Source organism: Spinacia oleracea, chromosome 4, assembly GCF_020520425.1.
Source record: "Spinacia oleracea cultivar Varoflay chromosome 4, BTI_SOV_V1, whole genome shotgun sequence".
Classification (NCBI taxonomy): domain Eukaryota; kingdom Viridiplantae; phylum Streptophyta; class Magnoliopsida; order Caryophyllales; family Amaranthaceae; genus Spinacia; species Spinacia oleracea.
The window spans coordinates 5,058,744-5,077,403 of NC_079490.1; the positions used below are offsets into that span (position 1 = coordinate 5,058,744).

At 34.7% G+C, this 18,660-nt stretch overlaps 2 protein-coding genes and 1 long non-coding RNA gene across 3 annotated transcripts; 2 read left to right on the forward strand and 1 right to left on the reverse strand.

Moving 5' to 3' along the window:
* Positions 1–587: 587 nt before the first annotated feature.
* LOC130460103 (uncharacterized) lies at positions 588–5,172 on the reverse strand. Its single transcript, XR_008920017.1, has 3 exons — positions 4,720–5,172; positions 3,890–4,020; positions 588–1,106 (listed from the first exon to the last, which is right to left on the reverse strand). It is a non-coding gene; the product is annotated as an uncharacterized lncRNA (long non-coding RNA).
* A 583-nt stretch (positions 5,173–5,755) lies between these two features.
* On the forward strand, positions 5,756–10,777 carry LOC110780486 (uncharacterized). Its single transcript, XM_056827391.1, has 4 exons — positions 5,756–6,059; positions 6,148–7,349; positions 7,440–7,623; positions 7,716–10,777. Exons 1-4 carry the CDS (start codon positions 5,756–5,758, stop codon positions 10,775–10,777), a joined length of 4,752 nt encoding a protein of 1,583 aa, XP_056683369.1.
* A 229-nt stretch (positions 10,778–11,006) lies between these two features.
* On the forward strand, positions 11,007–13,242 carry LOC130460102 (replication protein A 70 kDa DNA-binding subunit B-like). Its single transcript, XM_056827761.1, has 9 exons — positions 11,007–11,189; positions 11,268–11,541; positions 11,621–11,708; positions 11,804–11,925; positions 12,031–12,109; positions 12,183–12,312; positions 12,403–12,560; positions 12,650–12,770; positions 12,863–13,242. Exons 1-9 carry the CDS (start codon positions 11,031–11,033, stop codon positions 13,055–13,057), a joined length of 1,326 nt encoding a protein of 441 aa, XP_056683739.1. The 5' UTR covers positions 11,007–11,030; the 3' UTR covers positions 13,058–13,242.
* The last annotated feature ends 5,418 nt before the right edge of the window (positions 13,243–18,660 follow it).

Here is an 18,660-nt window from a genome sequence, read left to right on the forward strand (position 1 = left end):
TTCATTTTTAAAATATAACATATAAAAACAATCATAGGTTAAAACCGGCCATGACCAAACCTGATAGTTATCGGACTAGATCTTGAACCGGCCTGAATTTTGATCAACCCGATAATTATCCAAACCAAACTTGACACGAACACGAAATTGAACCTTACCTGAACATGACTCGACCCGAACCCGACCTGAACATGATTCGACTCGAACCCGAGCTGAACCAACCAGTACCCCAAATGAAAAAATAAACCAGCATGACCTGACTGAAAACCAACCCGACCGAACCCGGCCTAAACCCTGGTGACAAAGTGACCCGAAACGACCTGACCTGATAATGACCCGAGACCCGAGATGACCCGATTCGAACTTGGCCCGTGTAACCGTTTTGATAGCTCTAGTGAGAAATCCATGATATTCACTATTCACAAGGAATAAATTTTTCAAAGCTTCCCTTTAGAAGCTCTATATTGGTGTTGCAAGTCATCTAGGGTTCAAACGTCATTGCTTGCATTTTTTCCTTTTTCTCTACTTTAATTTTCTTAACATATCTCTATTCTATAAAGGAACAGCTGAGGTCTATTTTGTAATTTGGCTTTTCGTGTCCCCCAGTTAAAAGACTAAAATACCCCAACGCAGTTCTACAGTTTAATTGCACCCCAGACCTTAAGTGACGCCCAAAATCAATCCTTTTTATCTCAATTACCAAAGCTGATGTTGATTGATTGATTAAATCAGGAAATAAATGAAAATAAGGAAAATAAAATATTACAACTACTGCAGTTACCAAATGAAACGAAAAACAGATAAGGAAAATAAAATATTACACTTATTGCAGTTACCAAATGAAACGAAAAATATTACAAATCTAAAAGAATAAATTTTTCTAATTAACTGCAGAAGCCCTGAAAACAAAAAACCTCCATAAACCAGATCCTAAACCAGAAATCAGAAGAAAAATTCCAGAAACCATAAAACAAGAAACCTCTCCCTTAATGCAAATCTACTACCGCGCTGATTCCCAGAAGAAATCCGTTCTCAAAAGAACCACATCACCATTGTTTCTTCTTGAAGTCGCTCCCACATGTAAGTACACTTTTCGTATGAATCCTCTGTAAAAAAAATACAAACAGAATTCAACCATTTTTCTATAATAATAAATCATAAACTTTAATTGTATGGGCATATTTAAATCTGTGTATATCATAAAAATACAAGGAATGTTGTACGCATAACAGTATCATTTTTATTTATACAAGACTATAAAAAATAAGAACAGAAATTAAATTTGTGACTGTATGCACAAAATAAATGTTCTTTTCTAATATTGTGGTGCTTATTTATTTTGCAGATTTCAAAATATAAGGTAGGTTATATTCTTGCTTCTATAGATTTTAATTAATTATTTTATATCTTAATTTATGCATTTGGTTAAATAATCTCTCATAATTTTTTTAATTTTTAATTGCAGATTTCAACAACGAAGGTTTGTGATAATATAATTTTTTGTTATTAGAATTATGATTTTAAATATAATTGACTTACATTTGTTTTAATGCAGAATTTAGTAGGGGTTTGAAGTAGGGTTTGTTCATTAAGTAAATCAAAAATCTGAAATCAATTGTTCTTTTGCAGGTTATAATTTTGGTTTTAAGTTTGATTCTGAGTTGGGTGTTAAGTTCATCAAGGCATACTATAACAACGGCATAAGGTATGTGGCGAACCAATCTCTTAAACATAATATTTATATGCATGCTTTTTATTGATTTTAATTATTTATTACAGATTACTTTTCATGCTTTTAATTTAATTGAATAAGTTGTTACACCCTTCTCATTTTTAATTATCAAGTAACTCAGTTAAACATGTGTTCTATAAAAATCTGAAATAAATTGTTCTTTTGCAGGTTATAATTTCGGTTTTAAGTTTGATTCTGAGTTGGGTGTTAAGTTCATCAAGGCATACTATAACAACGGCATAAGGTATGTGGCGAACCAATCTCTTAAACATAATATTTATATGCATGCTTTTTATTGATTTTAATTATTTATTACAGATTACTTTTCATGCTTTTAATTTAATTGAATAAGTTGTTATACCCTTCTCATTTTTAATTATCAAGTAACTCAGTTAAACATGTGTTCTATAAAAATCTGAAATAAATTGTTCTTTTGCAGGTTATAATTTCGGTTTTTAGTTTGATTTTGAGTTGGGTGTTAAGTTCATCAAGGCATACTATAACAACGGCATAAGGTATGTGGCCAACCAATCTCTTAAACATAATATTTGTATGCATGCTTTTTATTGATTTTAATTACTTATTACAGATTACTTTTCATGCTTTTAATTTAATTGAATAAGTTATTACAGATTTTAATTGAATAAGTTATCTAAGATTTTAATTGAATAAGTTGTATACATGCGTTTACAAATTTTAATTAACTATTACAGATTTTAGATCATGCTTTTAATTACATGGAACGAAAAGAAAATCATCAAATTTCATTCTAACTAAATCAACAAATCTCACCATAACAACATACAGTCACATTTGATCCAATAACACCCAATAGTCTCATGAAAAACAGCAAAATCAGATGAACAAATAAAACATCAATAAAATTCAAATTCAAATCAGAATATAACCCCATGCACTCAAGCTATGTTATTAAGTCCGTTAAAACATGTCTTAAACCCTAACTAACCCTAATATATTTCAAAACTAAATTAAACAAAAAAAACATCAGAATTCAAGCAGAAATCGGCATCAATTGTAAATCAAGAACAAAAAAGATAAGCCTGAAATAACCGAATCCTTCTGCAACGCCTTAGTTTTAAGGAGTTCATTCCTCTGTGTAGCGAGCATCAGTAAATGCATTTATTCGATTAAAATATAGTGAGTAATTAATAAATAAAAATACATCTAAAAAAAATTACATCAGGATGATCTCACCCAAGCATATTAATCTCACCTCCTCCCCTCACCCACGCACATTGTTTCAAAATTCAGTATTAAAAACCCATCATCTCCCTCCTCCCCTCACCTACGCACAATGATCTCACCCATGCATAGTGAACTAACCTAATCCCTCATCCCTTCTTGAATTAACCAAAATTACAGAGTGAATAATGGGAGTTCGAGTCGCAAGAATAGTTGTATTTACATGTTTCGGCTCAACAAAGTGACAACGACATCAAGGTACTCAATAACGGGGTTGATCTAGAGCTCAATATGTGATTAACACATCAATTTAGGTAATTTAGTTTTGATTTGTGTTTTAATAAACAATAACATTAAGAAAATCAAGACAATCCACTAGAAAAACACACAAAATTATCTAAACAACAGGATCAAACCCCTAATTAAACCCCTACAAATCACACTAACTGAAAATAATATCATGATTTTCACTAAAGTACTTAATTTCCGCATTCAACTCAAAAAAATGAGGATATTTCTACAAACAAACAACACCAATTCATAATGCTGCTTGGGTAGAGCAGAATATTAGGTACACACCAAGATATAAATGGCCCAAAATATTAGGTGTTACATTTGATTGTCATGGCCCACGATTTAACCAACTAAACTGAATTTATAGACCATTGCTTACAAATATAAGATAACTGAGCATTATTTAGAATAGGAATTTGAGCCAGTAATACTGCAGCAAGAGAAAACAAAAGGCAACAAAAAAACAAATTCCATCAAAAAAAAAGCCGAAACATGTTCAATTCTCAAAGTCCCAATCTTATCAAGACTCAACAACAAATCATACCACCAAATCTAAATAAATTCATACCACCAAATCACACAAATAAAATAAAATTCAAACAACCAAATCAGTTTATAATTTAAAAGAATTGACGAACCCAAAGTAGTAACAAATCTCACCCAATTTAAACAAATTATAACCTGACCAGCGCCTCGGTCGCCTCGCCCATCGCCTTCCCCGCCTCGCCCATCGCCCATCACGCGTCTTGCCCAACATCTGTGCACCTTCCTCTCCAACCAATAGAGGGACTCTACATGCAAACCAAAATTGCAAAAAAATTTGGTTAAGCAACAATAATTTTGATATTCCGCTTAAAAATGGGCCAACTACTGAATTCTACTAAAACGAAAATGAATATTTCAGAAAGACATAAAAATGAAACGCATCAAAACAACATTTTTAATTTATTTTTAATTAAAACTTTTACTTTTGTTTTAAATTATAATTTTCGTTTTTAGCAGAAAAACATTTAATTTTTACTTACCGGACTGTAGTAGTTTACTAATTGGTTGCTTGGTGCTCATTACGAGGCGTATTTGTATGTGTGTGTTTTGGGAGAAGAGAGGAGACTTTTTACATGCTCTAGAACATTCATGAAACGTCAAACGAATCTACAGTTAAGTTTTAATTACTAATATGTGTGCATATAAGACTTTTAACAGATACAAACAATTAGACACCGATAATAGTAACACCAAATTAGACAAAACCCCAATAATGGTTTAATTCTCAATTTCTCAAATTTAAAACACGAAACCCCAACAATGGTTAAATTCTCAAATTCTCAAACCCCAACAAATTCTCAAATTAACAGATAAAAAAATTTGACGAACCCCAATAATGGTTAAATTAACGTTAAATTCAAGAAACATACAAATAATTGTACTCTTGGAATAGTAACAACAAATCTCACCAAATTAAAACAAAGTTATATTAAACAGAACCTGACCATTGTCCATCGCCTCGCCTCGCCATCGCCTCGCCCCGCGCCTCGCCATCGCTTCGCCCCGCGCCTCGCCTCGCCATCGCTTCTCCACCGCCACGCCAGCGACCTTACCCTCCACATTGATACGACATGCAAACCAAAAAATGCAAACAAAAAAATCAGTTAGTTAATCAACAATTAATCGCTAAATTAAATCCTAAATACCCATTCCAATCAGAAAAAAAAACTTGCGCGTAATTTACATAAAACCCTTAATCTGAGTTGAATTAGTTAAATTAGAAAAGATGAGAGAGGGTAAGGCGAGAGATTAACCTTATATTTCTTGATCTGAGTATTTTCGCAATATGTTGATCGGAATTTGAAAGGATAGGCATTTGAGCGCATATTTTCACCAAATTTGAGGTTTATCGCCATTCTTTAAGGAGAGAAAGGAAGGAGATCTGATAAACGATGAGAGAGGAAGGAGATCGTTTGAGAGAGGAAGGAGATCTGATAAACGATGAGAGAGAAAGTAAGGAGACAAATGAAAATAGGTTCCACATAAAAGAGGAACGGCGGATAACAACAAACATCAGATAGGGTTTACGTTCTTAAGTATAGAAAGGATTGGGCTTTTAGAATAAAATGGGCTTTAGCTTTACTAAACCGAAAAAACGGAACCAAATGGCGAGAGAAGTATCATCTAAAGTTATTATAAGAATATTAATACGAAAATTAAAATAAAAAAAACACACAAATTATGTTTGATTACTTAAAATTGACTTTCATTTTAGTGGAAAAGCATAGAATAAAAAACATTCAAATAAAATATTTAATTTAATTTAAATATAAATTTTCCTTTAAGTAAAACAGAAAAGCGAAAGGAAACAAAATAAAATATTCAATTTATTTTAAAATTATACGTTCGTTTTAGCAAAAAAGGAAAAAAAAATGCATTAAAATAAAATATTTAATTTATCAATCTCTATTATATTGCAACAAAATTACAATACAAACAACTTATAGTAACCAAATTAATGTGTAGTTTTAGAGTTTCATAATGGACGAGAACGGAGATCAATGTATGCAAGATCAAAGGTCGATATGGAGGGATAAAAAAAGACAACAGAGAAAATCACTCACTCCAGAACAAAGAGATTGTCAAAATGCAAAAAGGCGACTCAGCTATGCATGTGAAAACCAATCAGATGTTATAGGTACTCCTGAAAGCCAACCTCAAACTCCAAGTTCGGAAGGGCCTGTGATTGTTACCAATACTCCCAACACTTTGGGAGTTAAAAGGGCTATGGCAGACATCACAAATCGTGCCCATAATGTCACGACTGGATATGAAAGGCGTGAAAGTAAGAAATCTGAACATAATCAATTCATTTTAAGTATGTAAACATGACAACTTACCTAACCAATCAAAAACATGATTTGATAATGCAGTGCAACCTATTGATGAACTTCGTTTACTCGATACTCGGGCAAATCTAGAAAATCGGTTTTTTAGTGTCGGTGAAAGTAGCGCAACCACTGTGACCATCCCAGACCCAACATCAAACTCAAGCGGCATGCCCAATCGATTCTTTTGTGTTGGCGAGAGCAGTACAACCAATGCACGTATACCATACCCTACTTCAGACGATGGGGAATTGCCGCGCTTTGTTGAGGCGGAAAATGAAATACGCATGCCTGGCATATTATTCAATGTCGGTGAAAGTCGTGCAATCGACACCAACAACATATCAAACCCCATTTCTGATGATATAAGGGTCTGGAAAGTAGGGAGAACTGGTTATAAAAATTGTGCAAGAAATTACCAAGAGAGTCAAGGGGTTCCTATATTCAGTTTGCCACCCATGAAAACATGTCCGCATTGCCAAGCACGACTTTTCCATTGTGAATCTCCTGAACTATGTTGCTTAAGTGGGAAGGTCAACTTACCTGATTTTCCATTATCCTCTGATATGCTTGATTTATATTCTGATCAATCGGAATATGGGGCTCATTTTAGGCAAAACATCCGTAAGTACAACCACGTCTTTTCATTCACTTCAATGGGAGTTCATTTAGATGACGAACTAGCAAATGCACGTCAAGGCGTTTACACATTCCGTGCACAAGGTTCAATTTACCATCGTATTGGAGGTTTCTTACCTTTGAACGAAGGAGATCGTCCTCGATTTCTTCAACTCTACATTTATGATACTGAGCATGAAAATGAAAATCGTGCAGCAGAGAATTCATCATTACGCCTCGATGTCATCGACAGAATCAAGAATATTTTGAATGCTCACAATCCTTTTGTCCACAATCTCCGCCATCTTGCTCAGCGTAGTGACTTAAGTGATTGCAAATTTGTCATCAAAGAGCAACCTACAAATAAACATCAATACTCGATGCCGACAGCTTCGCAAGTAGCAGCAGTTGTCGTTGGAGGTGATGACATTTCCAACTTGAAGGATAGGGACATCATGGTAGAGTCAGTAACTGGGCAACTAAGTTATATCAAAGACACTGCCGGTTATTATGACCCACTGCAGTATCCTCTACTGTTCCCTTATGGTTCTTACGGCTGGGATTTAAACAGTCGAAGTTCCACTGGTAAAAAGTTGACGTGCCGGGAATTCTATGCATACATGTTTCAGGTGCATATTTCTAATAACTCTTTTTTAAGCCTTATCCTAAAAATCATATACTTAGACCTTTATGACCAAAACAAGTATTTTGTGTTATAGATGCGGCAACATCTTGATTCTCTAATCTTAAGAGGCGGTCGTCTACTGCAACAATTTGTTGTCGATAACTGTGTGAAAATGCAAGCCAATAATTTGAGGTGGATTGCACTCAACCAAGATAAGATACGTGCTGATTTGTACAAGGGTTTAGAGGATTCTTTACATGCTGGAGAGCATAACACAGGTCCATATTGATTTAAGTTAATCGATTATACTCAATAATTCATACATTGTTTCACATGCAATAAAGTTTGTCTATATAATGTCTATTTGCAGAAAATGTTGGACGACGGACCATACTGCCGTCTTCATTCGTTGGAAGTCCAAGAGATATGCACCAGAGGTATCAAGATGCCATGGCATTGGTTCATAAGTTCGGCAAGCCCGATATATTTCTTACAATGACATGCAATCCATCTTGGCCAGAGATACAATCAGAATTGTTGGCCGGACAAGTTCCAAACGATCGTCCAGATCTGCTGACACGGGTTTTTCATGCTAAACTTGAAGAGTTGAAAAAGGATGTTCTAGAAAGGGGCGTCCTCGGAACGGTTGTTGCTTATGTATATGTGATTGAATTCCAAAAGAGGGGTCTTCCACATGTTCATATGTTATTAATTCTTGATCAAAATGACAAGCTAACCACTCCGGATGACTTTGATAAGATTGTGAGAGCAGTGATTCCTGATGAACAACAAGAACCAAAATTGTATAAGGCAGTTCTTAAACACATGATTCATGGCCCATGTGGTGTTCTCAACCACAAATCCCCGTGTATGAAACAAGGAAGTTGTAAGAAAGGATTCCCTAAGGAATTCTCCAATGATACAAAGCAAGGCAATGACTCATATCCTCTTTACCGTCGTCCACAAGATCGTCCAGCAGTACCGTTGCGTGAGAATTCACGAGTTCGTGTAGATAATCAGTGGGTAGTCCCATATAATCCATTTTTGCTCTTAAAGTACGATTGTCACATCAATATTGAGATATGCAGAAGCATCAAGTGTGTCAAATATCTGTATAAGTACATCCATAAGGGTTCAGATAGAGTTTCAATGGAAGTTCATAACGGAGATGAGATTGCACAATATGTCGATGCACGGTGGATTTGTGCACCCGAAGCTATGTGGAAACTTTACAAATTCCCCATGACTAGAATCTGTCCTGCCGTAGATCGTTTGCAGGTTCATTTGCCAAACATGCATCAAGTGAGGTTCGAAGGGAACCAGCAAATCTCAAGCGTGTTAGCGAACCCAAGAAACTCTAAGACGATGCTCACTGAATTTTTCAAGATGAATTCAGTCGATCCAAATGCAAGGAAATATCTTTATCGAGAATTTCCTGAGCATTACAGATGGTTAACGAGTTCACGTGAATGGCAGAAGAGAAAAAGTACACAACGAGTTATGGGTCGATTGTATGTAGCTTCACCATCGGAAGGAGAACGATTTTATTTGAGAATGTTACTCAATCATGTGAGGGAGCGTACATCGTTCGAACATTTAAGAACGATCAATGGCGTCACACACCCTACATTCAGGGCTGCAGCTGAAGCCCTCGGTCTAATCGAAAATGACGAAAGCATTCGTCAATGTCTTTTAGAAGCATGTTCAGTACGAATGCCATCTGCATTACGTCGGTTATTTGCAACCATATTGGTATACTGTCAACCAACTGGATTACGAGCACTCTGGGATGAGTTTTTCCCTTACATGGTTGAGGATTATCCAGCCTCAAACACAACAAGTAATTCTGTTTTCCTCACTAACAAACTTTTGCAAGACATAGATAGGTTATTAAGACCACTTAGAAAAAGGATTTCTGACTACACGGAGTTGCCAAGCTTACCTGAATGTACTGATGACATTGACGAGCTTCCTTCTATCATGGAAGAGTACTTTTCTGTTCCGGTTCCAGATGAGGATTTGGCATGCGTTGGCACTCTCAATAGTGACCAACAAGTTGCATACGACACAATAATGAATGCTGTCATTTCAAAGGCTGGCTGTTCTTTCTTCGTCGATGGTCCTGGGGGAACCGGAAAAACATTTTTATACAGAGCCCTTCTTGCTACTGTAAAGAGTAGAGGCGAAATAGCTATCCCCACTGCAACATCTGGAATTGCAGCAACGTTGTTGCACCAGGGAAGAACATCACATTCGACTTTTCAGCTTCCACTTAATCCAGACAGCTCATCAACTTGCTCATTTACCAAACGTTCTAAAACTGCAATTCTCCTAAAAAATTCTGCCATTATCGTATGGGATGAGGCCCCAATGACACACAGATATCAATTTGAAGCTGTTGATCGATCACTCAAGGATTTAATGGGGAATGACTTGCCGTTTGGGGGGAAAATTATTGTGTTCGGTGGTGATTTCAGACAGGTTTTACCGGTGGTTCGAAACGGAACTAGAGCTCAAATGATTGACGCATCTTTTGTCAGGTCCCCTATGTGGAGACATATTCGTATTTTGCGTTTGAGAGAAAATATGAGATCAATTGATGATAACGGCTTTGCTAATTTCTTACTCTCTGTTGGGAACGGTAATGAACCTACTGTTTCAGATCAGATGATAAGGTTACCAACTGCCATGATTATGCCAACAGTGGCAGATAGTACGATCGAGGCTTTGATCGACCAAATCTTTCCAAGTTTAAGTGAGCACGTTGGTGATGGAAATTTTATAGTTGAAAGGGCGATCATCACACCCCTGAACGAAGACGCTGATAGAATAAATAATAAGGTTGTCGAAAAGTTTCTCGGAGAAGGAAAAACGTATTATTCGTTTGATTCTGTTCCTGAAGATAAGAGAAATTTGTACCAACAAGAGTTTTTGAATTCGATTTCTGCGTCGGGATTGCCTCCCCATGCTCTCACCCTGAAACCTGGGGTACCCTTAATGCTTTTGAGAAATATTGATCCTAAACATGGTCTTTGCAATGGAACACGGCTGCTTTGCCATTCATTAAAGGACAATTTTATTGATGCTGAGATATTAACCGGACATTCTAGGGGGAACAGAGTGTTTTTGCCAAGAATTCCCTTGAAAACTGCTGAAGATATTAAATTGCCATTCGAGATGGTCAGAAAGCAATTTCCTGTGAAGTTGAGTTTTGCCTTGACTATCAACAAGTCTCAGGGACAAACTATTCCACATGTTGGGATATACCTCCCCGATCATGTATTTAGCCACGGCCAGCTATATGTGGCATTATCACGAGGAATTTCTGAGAACACGACAAAGATCGTGGTAGAAAAGGGAAAGGTTCAAGGTTGTGAAGGCATATTCACTAAAAATATTGTGTACAAAGAAGTTTTGTTGTCTTATGATTAGAGATACGGAATTAAAGTATTGTTTTTTATTTCCCAGTTTTATAATAAACGGTATTGTACTCACATTGAGTAGTTTTTATAATAATAATTGCTTTATGATATAACTACAGACGAATTGAGAGATGTGAATTTTATATATCGGAGTAATTAAATGTATTCATGTACATAGCTTTCTTTTCATGTGATATACCTATTCATACATTGTGAATTTCGGTTTATGTAATTCTAATTTTGAACTGAACTAACTTTACAGGATGACAGAGTACCATTATCCAACTTTTGAGCATTTATATCCTAGCGGGGTACAACGATATGATGTACGAGCCCGACTGATTCGCAATTATGATATTTTCAACTACAACCATAAAGGAAAAACCAAGCAAACATGGAAAATGCTTTTTGTCGATGTTGAGGTAAATGACCTTATGCTTCATTTAAATTTTCATTGAATCTGAACTATATCATAACTTTGCATGTGTTTCCTTTTGTAGGGTGAGGGCATACAGTGCAATATTTTCGGCCCCGCGATTGAAAAGTTTGTAGGACGGTTTCAAGAGGGATTCATTTATATACTCCTTGCTGTACAAGTGATATTTGCTGAAGGGAAAAACAAAATTGTCCCCAATTGGAAACAGATGATCATTAAAGAAGAAACAAATGTGATACGTGAAGAGGAGGATGACATTTCCATACCTTCATTCCACTATAATTTGGTTCAGTTGAACCGATTAAGTTGTCACATCGACTGTACCAATAGAGTTTATGGTACTTTTGTTTGCCTTTTTTCAATATTCAGTTATCATGCATATGTCGTTTATTAATTGAAACATTGATGATGTTTTAGATGCAATGGGATTGGTCCTATACGTTTCACCAGTTGAGAATATTGGTGTGGATTCAGTCAAGCGAGACGTAGCAATAATGGATACAACGTAAGTCCGCTAAATTATTATAATGTTAATTACTTATCGAATTTACCTGTATTTCGAATATTTTGTCTTAATATTGTTTTCATTTCTACTTGCAGCTGGACTGTTATTAAATTAACACTTTGGAATGATTTTGTGCACGTTCTTGATGAAAATCTTAATCATGTTGACATTTGTCCAATCATTGTAGCATGTGGTCTGCATGTCAAGAGCTTCTATGGTACATCATCCAAATTAAATTATTTTGTAGATGATGTCTTTGTAATATGTAGTTTAAAGTATATATCCACCTGTGATAATATTTCTAATTGATAAATACAAACAGGTACATATCTTTCCACGGGATACCACACTAGGGTTTATGTTAACCCGGTTAATGAAAAAACAACATCCTTATCTACATGGTATGTACAATTTCGCCAAATACATGTACAACATAACCTTAAGTATTATGCTCATAACTTTTTTCACGTATAGGTATAAATCGGAAAAACTGGCAAATATAAGGAGAGATTGGTTTCGTTCGTCGACTTTTTCGTTAAAGTCTTCGATTGACATTTCTAACACTCCCCGTATCCGATTATCTCAATTCTCTAGCGTGAGAAAGGTATCGTTTTTAACCTTGAAGTTTAAGTGTTGTCAACAAAATACGATATTATGTACTTAATTGTCTAACTTTGCTTTTTTTTTTTGGTAGGTTCAATACTGTCGAGTTGCTGCATATGCATGTCGCGTTGATAGTGTTGATAACATCATATATGAGGCATGCAATCGTTGTCTTAAAAAGGTTGTCATTTTTCAAGGACTACAAAAATGTCAATCCTGCAATCTCACCAACACTGTAACTATCCCAAGGTAATTATCTAAATCTTTTTTATACTTAAACACACATTATATATTGATTTTTATCTATATTAATAAATTGATTTAATTTCGTTTTATAGGTTGCTTCTTCGACTTACCATATTTGATAAAAGTGGTAATTTGAAAGTCACAATATTACACGATCTTGCACAACACCTCTTAGGTTGTTTAGCTACTGAAATAAAATCAGTACTTCAACAGGTTTCAATCTAATACTCTAACAACATAATTGTTTAAAAAAAATTAACTCATGTTGATTTTACATTTGAATATATTTTTTAACGTTCATGCAGCCTAATGGACGTAATCGAGTGATGGAAAAAGTATTTGCATGCTTCGGAAACAAAGCTTTTTCATGGGTGCTACATCCACCAATTGAAGCTTTTAATCCTGAACATTCGTATACGGTTGGATATGTGTTGCATATCGATTGGGCGGAGGAGTGCATGTGGTTAAACAAATATATTGCGAGCAAAAAAAGAAAGTGATAATTACTATTTTGTATGTACTTCAATTTTGGTTTTCCAATGGGATATGTTAGTTGTATCAAAATAATGTTACATTTTTTTAATAGCTTTAAATTCGTCATGTAAGGCTACGAGTATTGTATGACCTCAATGTCGCAAAATATGGACTTTGCGAATGATGTGCATGAAATAATAGGCACAATAAAGTTTCTAAAATGCACGCACGCATCGCGTGCATAAAATACTAGTGTAGCATATTATAACATGCTAGATTCCAAGTTATTGATGAATCATGTACTTCTTGTCGAATCGATATATTTTTTTTGCTAAGTTCATTTTGCCGATTTTTTTCTACCTCGTAACTCTGCTTATATGTTGATTTCATTTTGTCGATTGATTTCAATATCTTGGGAGGAACTGCGTGCGTTAGCACGCGGTGCAACAACTAGTTTTATGAAAAAACAGAAAACCAGAAACAAAAAACGATATCAAACGGACCTTTAGCTATGGATATATGGTTTGTACCTATCTGGTCGGGACTCCTATTGGGTCAACAGGTCGGAGCCCCAAGTTAGTGGGCTATTCACTTTGAGAGTTGGCTTGAGATGGTAAAGGAAACCTCTTCTCCAAAGTGCTCCCCTAGTGGGAGGATTGAACCTTCAAGCAAGAAGATGGAATCTTTACTACTGGTGTAAGTTACTGCTCTATCCCCTAGCTAGCGGGGGTCGGGATTGAACTCTCAAGTTGGAAGGTGGATTCTTTTCTACTAAGCCAATTCTTTATCCCCTAACGGGGGACCGAACCCTCAAAATAGAAGGTGAAATCTTTTCTACTAGTTGAAGACATTGCTTAGTAGTTTAGATTTTGGATCCACTATAGTTCTAAAATAACTCTACAGGGTAGAGTTTGAGCAATATCAACCATTGAATGAAAAATCTATGGCTCACATCATTTATTATCTTTCAAAAATCCCCGTATTTTTTCTCATCAATATCCACCCCCTAATTTTCCCTTCCCACTAATATGAGTCATTGGTTTAAAAATGTATGACAACTCTACCTTCTGTAGAGTTTTAATAGAGGACTCGGACCTGTTGGATTGTACCATTATACGTGGAATGTGGGAATATTTTCTAGACTCATTTTTCCAATTTTAGCAACTACATGAAGACTAACTAGTGTTTAGCCTGTATTATGCATAAGTTTCTTTTAAAATTTTGGTTATGTTGTCTATTGTACTCTGTAATATAGTAGAGGCTACAAAAAATTTGAAACAATAGAAAATGATGAGTTTTGAGTATGACAAAAATGAAATTGGAATGTGAAACCAATAGATCAGTAATAGACAATCATTAGTCAATAATCTAGAACCAATAATAAATGCAAATAATAAATAATACCCCGTTTGAAACAATAGAAAATGATGAGTTTTGAGTATGACAAAAATGAAATTGGAATGTGAAACCAATAGATCAGTAATAGACAATCATTAGTCAATAATCTAGAACCAATAATAAATGCAAATAATAAATAATACCCCGTAATAAATAATAATAATGATAATAATAGTAATAATAGTAATAATAATAATAATAGTAATAGTAATAATAATAATAATAATAATAATAATAATAATAATAATAATAATAATAATAATAATAATAATAATAATAATAGATGGCAATGTGTTAGAAGTCACAACACGCATTACCAAAGGCGACATAATTGAGGTTAAATGGCGTTGGATATCGATCCCAACTTCGCACAAAGGGAACTCTATGTTGAATTGGGACTACCTACAATAAACTCAACACTATCCAACATTTTCTGTTTTCCATAAAATTATTTGTAAGATAACATGAATTACAATTATCAATTGTTTAGTGTACTAGTGAAACGGTGAGAAAAATATATTTTTTATCCTTTTACAATATATGTGCAATATTTCTTCAATGCGGAAAAAGTGTATGGAATTGCCAGTTATTGGGTTCAGGCGTTCTTCAAAGAATCAAGCGAGGCGTTTATATTAAAGGTCCATTTCCTCAACCAAACGCTCCCAATTTGATCTGACATTTTGATCGTGTATGTATGTAGGTTGTGAATTACAACAACGTGACCGCGAAGTTGAAGTTAACCATCAATGGGGTAGATCCAAACTCTGTCAAACTACAAATCGAGGAAAATTGTCCTCAGCCATAACGACTTGGACGCCGAAAACACTTTGGATAATCCTACCAAGGTATGTAATTAATTATATATTTTCCTACACGTTATCATCATTATACATATTGTGTATTTACTAACGCGCGGTTGTGTTTGTTAGGCCTGTATCAAGTTTGATCAGGAGTGAAACCGTGCAACACATTGTTCTAATGGTGGAACCGTACTCTTTTGCAGAATTCGACTTGATACGTATGACGACTCAGCATTTTCGAGAGACGTCGGCATAATTTACACCCTGCTAACTGGCAAGTTGAAATATGTCGATTTAGTGACTCCGAGGACCATAGCTGAAATATACAAACTCATGAACAAGAAAAAATCCAAGTATGCTCATTCCAACCTAGACCTTGATTTCATAAACTTAAACATATTTCATAGGTATGACTGTATGAGGACATAGAAAAGGGAACTCAGTAGAGCTTGTGGTTCAGGAACCAAGGACTTAGGTCTGCTAAGCTTTTTCATAACGAACACCCTACTATCCTTTGCCCATACGCAACTAACCTTGGTTTATGTAGGTAAAACATATATCATGCCCATAATCCTTAGAAGGGATCGATGTACCAGTTTGTTGCAAGTTACACGGGGAGTGATGTAAAACCCATCACTACCTCAGAGGGGGTGTTGCAAAACTATACAGTGGTTGACAATGGGAGGGTGATAAGACATAAGGTGATTGGGTGTCACAAACAAATGTATCTTCCTTATGCTATTTATGGATGCCATTACATCCTAAATAGCATAGTTCGAGTAGTTCCATTGAAGGGAGAGGATGGAACACAATTAGAAGATGTATCGATTTGTCATATGGATACATCCCCGTGGAATCCTCATCATCTTCTCTTCCTTATTCTCAAGAGCAAACCAGGACCTCTAGTGTGTCATTTCTTGGCCACCGAAGACATTGCGTGGATAAGCAAGTGATCGATGCTTGGCTGAAGCATCTATGAATAAGTACATTTGTATAAATAAGCATGCATGATGGTATAAGTGTTTCTTTGTTGGTTGTTTCACAATTTGGGATGACTTTGATATCTTGATAGTTTTTCTTTAATGTTTTGTAGAATTTATTAAGTCTTACACTTTTTACCATATGCGTGATTCCGAAATTATTGAAAAAATTATAATTCATGGATGATGGATATATGGTTAGGTCTACCGTCTCCGAATTGGCATATACGAATAACTTCGAGTTCACCATCTGATCTGGGTTGAGGTTTACGCCCTAGATCTTCTTCTCCAATTTCTCATTCATCTTCTTCTTGTTCCACCAATTGTCCATATCACTCCCCTTTCAACACCGAACTTCAAACCCTCAAACAAATTGAAGTACTTGTTCAAGAGTATAATCCAATATCCAACACACAATATCCCAACAACAAAGAATTCCAACAACCAATTACAAAAGCATGTGATATAGAGTAATTCGGAAGTTAAAAAGAGGATTAGAAAAGTAGGGAGGAATCTAACCGACCGCGGTCGAGGAGAATGAAATGTACTCTAATTCTTTGAGAAATCCGGAAAGAGTCAACCCTTGGCCGTCCTTCTGGAGCTCGCCGATGTTTCCTTCAATGGAGAATGAGGGCACGAAAGCGGAAATTCGGGTTGGAGATTGAAGTTTGGTAGAGGGTGGATTTGGGTTACCTAAAGACCGACCACGTTGATGATGGTGACTTTGAAAGGAGAGGAAGAGGTTGTTAGTTTCGAGCAAGGGACATGGGTAACCGACGATTTTGAGGAAAGACTATGTACATGCACAATATATTACAAAATGCATTACATGATGTGTGCAAGTAAAAATTACAAAAATTACATGATGTGTGCAAGTAAAAAGTACAAAAAACCATTACTCCAAATATTGCTTATTCCAAATAAAACATGATAACAAAACCAAGTCTTCAAATAATTTTTAAAAGTATCTTGAACCGAGAAAATCTTTAACAAATACTTGAAAGTTGTTAGACAAGTTAATTCCTTATAATGAATTTATAGTTTCTACTACTTTCCCAAATATCCATTTTAAAAATAGTATATATATATATATATATATATATATATATATATATATATATATATATATATATATATATATATATATATATATATATATATATATATTATATATATATATATATATATATATATATATATATATATATATATATATATATATATATATATATATATTATGTATATTATATAAATTATATAAATTATATTATATATTATGTAGTATATGTATATTATATATTGTATAATATAACAATAAATTTTGGTTTGATGTTTGGTTTGAGTGTTTATTTTGTAAAACTAAATCCAAATCGTAAACCATACTTAGCTAAAAAATACAAGTTGAATTGCACTAGAGAAGTAATTAACGTTAACACATGCACATAATAAAAATCCCTCGAATGAGCCCTAAAAATTTTAATCACTAAACTAGAAGTGTACAACTAAGATGGGGAGAAATACCACGAGGTTGGCTAAATCAAGAACAAATAGCGTCCATTCAGGACCCAAATAACATGTTATAGTACAAAATTTTAGGTGTTGTCTGGTTGGCATATAAAAACATGAGAATTTAGAATTCTTAGGAATTGCAAAGTATGTGAGTTGTTTGGTTTAATTCTTTTGGTGAGATGTGGGAAGTGAAACTTCCTAGAATTTCAACTTCCCACAAAATGGAGAAATTTCTTACCTAGTCCCCCTAGATAAGCAGAAATTCCCATGGTAATTAAGTTGCTTCCCACATTATTAACCAAACAACTTTAGGAAATTCCCGTAAATTTATTTAAGAAACTCGTTTTATATGAATATGAATTTCATGGGAAATTCTATGAGAACCAAATGACACCTTAGCAAGTAGTTGGTATAAATTTGTATGTTATTGGTCTACCAATATGCCACAACATTACCAATTAGACTTTCTGCTTTATTAATTCAGACAACAAATTTATTGGCACTAATCATTGTTAATCTATTATATCATACTTAAAAAGACACCAAAACTGACACATATAATTTTCTGGTGCAAAATCTATCATCTATTACTAAATACCAAAAGAGACACTAGGAATGACACATGTCAATTCTTGGTGCGATTTTTTGCCGCCAAAAGTTTTTTCTTTTTCCTTTTAATTTTCTCAAATTCGGTACTATAGAATATATTAAAGCAAGATTTCAGTGATTCAGCCTTGAAATTGTGTTGCCCAGCCAATCACATACTTGACCTATGTCAAGGAATTTATCCATTTGACATCCATGGTGAGTCATGATTAAACCAAAATGCAATTGTCAAGTGCAACTTGACAGACATGAGCGATCAACGTTGCTCTTGCTCTTACTAGTTAAGTTTATATAAGGTTGCCTACTAATTAATGTAGTTGCATATTGTTAAGTTAT

Bases quoted from the DNA above. Each gene is read 5' to 3' on its own strand.
- LOC130460102 (XM_056827761.1), top strand. From the start codon at position 11,031: ATGACAGAGTACCATTATCCAACTTTTGAGCATTTATATCCTAGCGGG. The intron at 11,190-11,267 runs GTAAATGACCTT...TTCCTTTTGTAG, and splicing joins TGCTTTTTGTCGATGTTGAG to GGTGAGGGCATACAGTGCAA. The intron at 11,926-12,030 runs GTACATCATCCA...AAATACAAACAG, and splicing joins GCATGTCAAGAGCTTCTATG to GTACATATCTTTCCACGGGA.
- LOC110780486 (XM_056827391.1), top strand. From the start codon at position 5,756: ATGGACGAGAACGGAGATCAATGTATGCAAGATCAAAGGTCGATATGG. The intron at 7,350-7,439 runs GTGCATATTTCT...TTTGTGTTATAG, and splicing joins TCTATGCATACATGTTTCAG to ATGCGGCAACATCTTGATTC. The intron at 7,624-7,715 runs GTCCATATTGAT...GTCTATTTGCAG, and splicing joins TGCTGGAGAGCATAACACAG to AAAATGTTGGACGACGGACC.